This window comes from Meles meles, chromosome 10 (genome assembly GCF_922984935.1).
Source record: "Meles meles chromosome 10, mMelMel3.1 paternal haplotype, whole genome shotgun sequence".
Taxonomy (NCBI): Eukaryota; Metazoa; Chordata; class Mammalia; order Carnivora; family Mustelidae; genus Meles; species Meles meles.
Genome location: NC_060075.1, coordinates 59,188,624 through 59,194,024, shown reverse-complemented (window position 1 = coordinate 59,194,024; position 5,401 = coordinate 59,188,624). Strand labels below are relative to the sequence as shown.

Here is a 5,401-nt window from a genome sequence, read left to right as displayed (position 1 = left end):
CAACTGAACCACCCAGGAACCCTGCCTCCTAACTTTTTAAATCAACTCTTTACTAAAAAGATTGTCTCTCTTCCTCTCTCTCCTCTCTTCTGCCAAGCATTCTGTCAAAACTGAAATGTGCCTTATCAAAAAAATTGGTTACCCTGCTACGTATATTCTAATTTTTGTAAACATGTAGTTTTTCCATACATGTTAAAGGCAAGGACAACAGCTTTTAGCAGTGTTTATTTTTGTTCAAAGAAACTGATGGAATTGAAGGTTAAATCACCTTCTGATTGCACAGATTAAACAAAAAAGTATTACATATTTCAGCTTTACAAAGCATCTTATTGATTTAAAAAGATCCATACTATTGATAAAGTTGATGATGCAACATATATGTAATAAGGAGACTAAAATATTTATTTTACATATCTACAACACGTATTCTCATATTCCTAGATCAATCACAAATCATTTAGGAAAATATTTAGGTCCATGGAAAAGCTTCAAAACATAAAAAATTAACATTTTGAAAAAAATCACATGAAACCTCATTAAATAATAACATTGACAAATAAATAGTTCATCAGTACTTATTAGCTGCTGCCATGCATTTCTGGCATTCCATTCTAAGCAAGGGTCAGCATGCAGGGTATAATTTCATACTATGAGACTGTCAAAAGCTACGGGGCTGAGTTCTGAAGTGAAATGTCACAATATCTTGCTCTCTTTCAAAGGAAATCACTCATGGCTGCTAAACTCTTCCCATGAAGATTACCAAAAAAAAAAAAAAAAAAAAAAAAAAAGAAGAAGAAGAAGAAAGAAAAAGAAAAAAAAGCACCTTTCTGAAGTGTTACTGTGAAGATTTGTGGCAACTTTTTTTTTTTAACTTTTTAATTTTGAAGGGGTTTTGTTAGGGATGGGAGTGGGGAATGGGTTAGGGTGTGGAGAATGACAGAGAAGCCATTTTCTGTTTAAAAAGTAATGATTCAGTGATGTATACAGTACCACCAGTCTTTTGAGAACCATGGGGAATTAAAACTGCAGGTTGCCTGGGATTTAAATGCAAATTGCCCTCCTGGATATGCATACATCTTGAAAACTTTGAAAGGGAAAAGCTACCCCAAAGAAGGTCCTGATACTTAGGACAGCTTGGTGGGTTTGATCAAAGCAGAAAGCATATATTTTCAAGTAACAAAATAGCAATGGCAGGCTCGAGTCTTCCAAGCAGTCGAATCTGTAAAGCAGATGGTTACGAGTCAGTCTAGTTGGGAGAGTCTGAGTTCTAACTCAGGCTGTGCTTGCTGGATTTGCTGGCTCTTTTCCGCTCTCTGTGGTGCTGGGCGGGCTTGGCAGGCGACATGCTCTCAAAGTTGTGACTGGACTCGTTGTGCTGTCGAGTGTACCTCTTGCACTTGCAGGCGGTGACCACTGTGATCTTGTAGGTGCGTGTGCTCCCATCTTGGCACTGCAGCTGGATTCTCTGGGTACGTGTTTTGTCATTGACACACCTCCATTCCTGGGAGCTCCTCCTGCTCCAGTACTTGGTTCCATAGCCCCCTCCAATCCAGTTGGGGAGCACGGGCAGGGGCAAGCACTCACCGGCACACACCAGCTCTTTCAGAGGGCTGATGCTGGTGCACTGGCCATCGGAGATGTATTTGGTGGAACGCAGTTCCCGGCAACCCACCTGAACTCGAGCTGCAGGAAAAAGAAAAGAATGTGCATTAAAGACAAGAAGCAAATGAACACTTGATTTAAAAAAGAAAAAAAAAGTAATCTGCAATGACAAAAACTGTATCCAAAGGATAGCAAATTGTGAAATAGAAAGCAAAACCTTATTTTATTTTCACAATGTAAAAATCTGCCTGGGGGGTTATAGAGAGACTTTCATGAAAATGATCGGTTTACATGGCTATACATTTTTTGAAACAAAATAAACTAGGCCTGATTTCTGTTTTCATGGATAACATTTGCTGACTGCTTACTAAAGTATTTGAAAACCCCATTTTTTTTACTTACTCTCCAGTAAGGCTTAAGCAATTCTTACACTTGTGTAAAATATTCACTCTTTAGTAAGCTAAAAAATAGTATACTTTAATGTTCTTTTTCTCACAGGTCATATCAGTTAATACCTGCAAGTGCTTTTAATTAGTTTTTTTTAATCTACTGGGAAAATGTGGAAAGTATTTAAATATTGTGTATAATGCATATGTTCCCTACAATATTTTGTTTCAATTAAAAATTCAGCTGCAGAGAATCATACATACATATGTGTACAAAATCTGACATTTTGCATATCAAACTTAATAACTACATTTTAAACATAAATTCCCAAGCTATCTTTTAAAAACAAATATTAAAATGTTTGAAGTGCAAAATGTCACTATGACTCAAAATTTGAAGAATAGAAAAGACCCCCAAATCAGGAACGTATGGTTGCCATAACAACTTGGCTACATTTCCATGAATTTTATGGCAGAAAAATGCCTAACATGTCTGATTTACAACTGCGAAAAGAACCATGGTGTTCGTTTCCTGAACATTGGTCATGGCAAACTTTTTGTTTAGTTATTTGAATTTGTTAAGGATGTTCTCTAATTGGCTGTTTCTGGTTAACGTGTCGTCTGTAATTAAAGCAAAAATTAATCTTGAAATATTTGAGTTTTCCTTTTCATTGCTTTGTTATCTAAACTCGAGGAGAATTGCCTGTAACAAACTTGAAAAGAAATCAAAGCTCGTTAGCCAGAAGAAAGGAAAGTTTCTAAGTATAGACTGCCAAAATTCGAAAGATAAAAAACTATAAGAAACACTGCAGTAGCCTCGCACTGAAGTGGAAAACCGAAAGCTAATTGGAAGGAGATACTGACTTAGGAGTTATACTTTGTGTCTCTGCCTCAGTACTTCTGAGGTGACAGATGTAGCCTAAAGGGATGTAGTAGTTGTAAAACAACTTCTGTAGATACACATATATCCGTACACAGTGCAGGAGTAAAATGAAAGAGCAAACTGGTGGGCTGGTCAGTGTGCTCTGCCCGTGTGACTGATTCCAGCTTCCCTTCCTGCATCTGCCTTAGGAATGCACCTGGAAACAACCAGAGATGATTCCGGGTTGCCTAGCTTTTTGTTCCCCTGTGCATAGACGGTCGGTCGGCATTTTTACAGTGACAGCTCATTGACAGTGCATCCCCCTCACATTGCTCAGGAATCTAATAATAATCAGATGCTTCCTGTGTACCTAAAAGCAACTCTCTTCATGAAAGTGAAAACACCTTGGTTTTCTTCGAAAGACATTCGTAGGCATATTTGCTTTGACTTTTCAAAGGTCAGAGCTACTTTGAGCTGTTGAATGGAGTTGAGGTACAGCAAAAGATGTGTGTCAGATTTCCTGTGCACTGTTTCTCTGTGTCTCTCTTAAGACCTGATTGTTAGCATGTGGACTTTTCTTGAAGGGAAGAAGTGAAGCAAAAGTTAGGAGAAAAAAATTTGAATTCCTCTAACTAGTGGTTCATTAGGGTGTCAGCTGAGCAAACAGAAAAGAAAACAAATCCTCGCTGTACAAAATATTATTGTACTGTTATTATTTTAAATCTCTAAAGTTACAAAAGCTTCCCCAGCCTTTCATAGAAATAATACAATTACCCAAATCTTGATCTGGTTAAGAAGTAATCATCTTAGAAAAATATGATTCTCCAGTATTTTTAGTTACATCTCTCTTTTACACTGATCATCATCAAAACTCTCAACTATTTCACTGAACATATTTTAGAAATCTGTGTGAGCCATTTTTTTTTCCAGAAAGCCTGTGATTTCCTATACATACTTTGCTTAGTTATGTTTACACATTTTACCACAATTGTACATGTCCTAAAACACACAGAAAACAACTTAATTTAAACTACCTAGAACCACACTTTTAAAAAAAAATCTCATTTTGCACCCTTCTTAAAAAGCAACAGTTTAATTCCCAGAAACATTTTCTCCTTTGGATGTCTGATAGAACTTAAGTCCACGCCTGCATTATCAAACCACTGTTTTAGTTATATTAACTTTGTAGGGAAGAATGCCAATCTACACATGCAGTAGATTACTCCCAGATTGTTGAGCAAAATATACATGGTTCAGGTTAGTTAGCAATGAAACAATTCTATAGGAATGTGAGCTAATGCTACCAAAAAAGAAAAAAAAAAAAAGCCAAATCCAGGCAAGTAAAAGACACTTACTGTTCCGATCCAGTCCAGTGTTACTGAAATGCCTGCCTCCATTTCTGGCTTGATTCATCGTGCTGTTGCTGCTGGGGTATGCTGGAACAGGTTTAACCACATGTGAATAAAGGATTTCTGTGGCATCATTTTTAAAAGCCAAACAGCTTTTCATTAGGATGCATGCAAGGGGAATGAGATAGAAATGAATGGCAGGAGGAAGCATGGTGAGGAGAGGATTTGTTTGGCTGGAGAGCTGGTTAATTCCTTTCCTTCTGCTTCTGCACTGTAACTGTGAAATTCTTCCTCAAGGTTCCCTTTATATATCCAGTGAGGTTTGGCGTTCATTCAGGTGTAAAGTTGTATAGAGCTTCAGAGTGAAAACACAGAGAAGGGGTGGGATCCCTACATGACCCTGCAAAAGAATTTTACCAATGGAAGAGAAGACTACAGAAAAGGAGGAGCTTGGTATACAAATTGCCTGAAATTTCCGAGTTGTGCTTCATCAGTTTCTGGGAGCTGAAGCGGCCAGGCACATTGTATAGCAACTCCGGACTACCTCCCCTGCCACTTCCTCTCCCGAATCTAGATCTCATTCGGGTTTAATTTAAATGAGAATACACTGCTGTGCATTTGAAGAGATTTACATTCTCACAGTTGTTCTGTTCTCCCCCCTCAGGTTTTAGAGTACAGGAGGGTAGGGGTAGCGAGCGGTTTCGTCCCAGATACTAGGTGGAATTCGTGTGAGTTTTGTGGGACTTGTACGGAGCACCTATTAAACGTATTTTGTTTCTCGAGAAGCAAAACAATGTATGTATACTTTTTCCCCTTTAAAGTATAAGGCATTCGGAGCTCAGATCTGCCCCCTGGACACACTTAAATAATGCAGCTTTGATCTGCACGAACTGCTGCTCTGCTAGGTAAATTATTGCCAGGGGTTCTGTGTGGAGGATAATGAGCACAGCTCTTTCTGCATTCAAGTAACTACTATCAGTTTTCATCTGAAAAATATGTCACAATCATGAACATTCATGAAAAAAGCCATTTCTGACAGATTATTGCTTAGCAGATTCAAAATAATTTTTGCTAAGTTTTTCATGTGCTGCAGAACGCACGTTCTACCTGTATTTACTAAGTATTTTGTTCGCTGCTTCCTTCGCCTCTCCTGCCCATGTAAGAAATTAGTACCTTCCTGAACTTCTGTATCCACATCTGCA

At 38.1% G+C, this 5,401-nt stretch overlaps 1 protein-coding gene across 1 annotated transcript; it reads right to left on the bottom strand.

Moving 5' to 3' along the window:
- Nucleotides 1-223: 223 nt before the first annotated feature.
- Nucleotides 224-4,514, bottom strand: SOSTDC1 (sclerostin domain containing 1). Its single transcript, XM_046020999.1, has 2 exons — nt 4,206-4,514; nt 224-1,683 (listed from the first exon to the last, which is right to left on the bottom strand). Exons 1-2 carry the CDS (start codon nt 4,408-4,410, stop codon nt 1,268-1,270), a joined length of 621 nt encoding a protein of 206 aa, XP_045876955.1. The 5' UTR covers nt 4,411-4,514; the 3' UTR covers nt 224-1,267.
- Between the last annotated feature and the right edge of the window lie 887 nt (nt 4,515-5,401).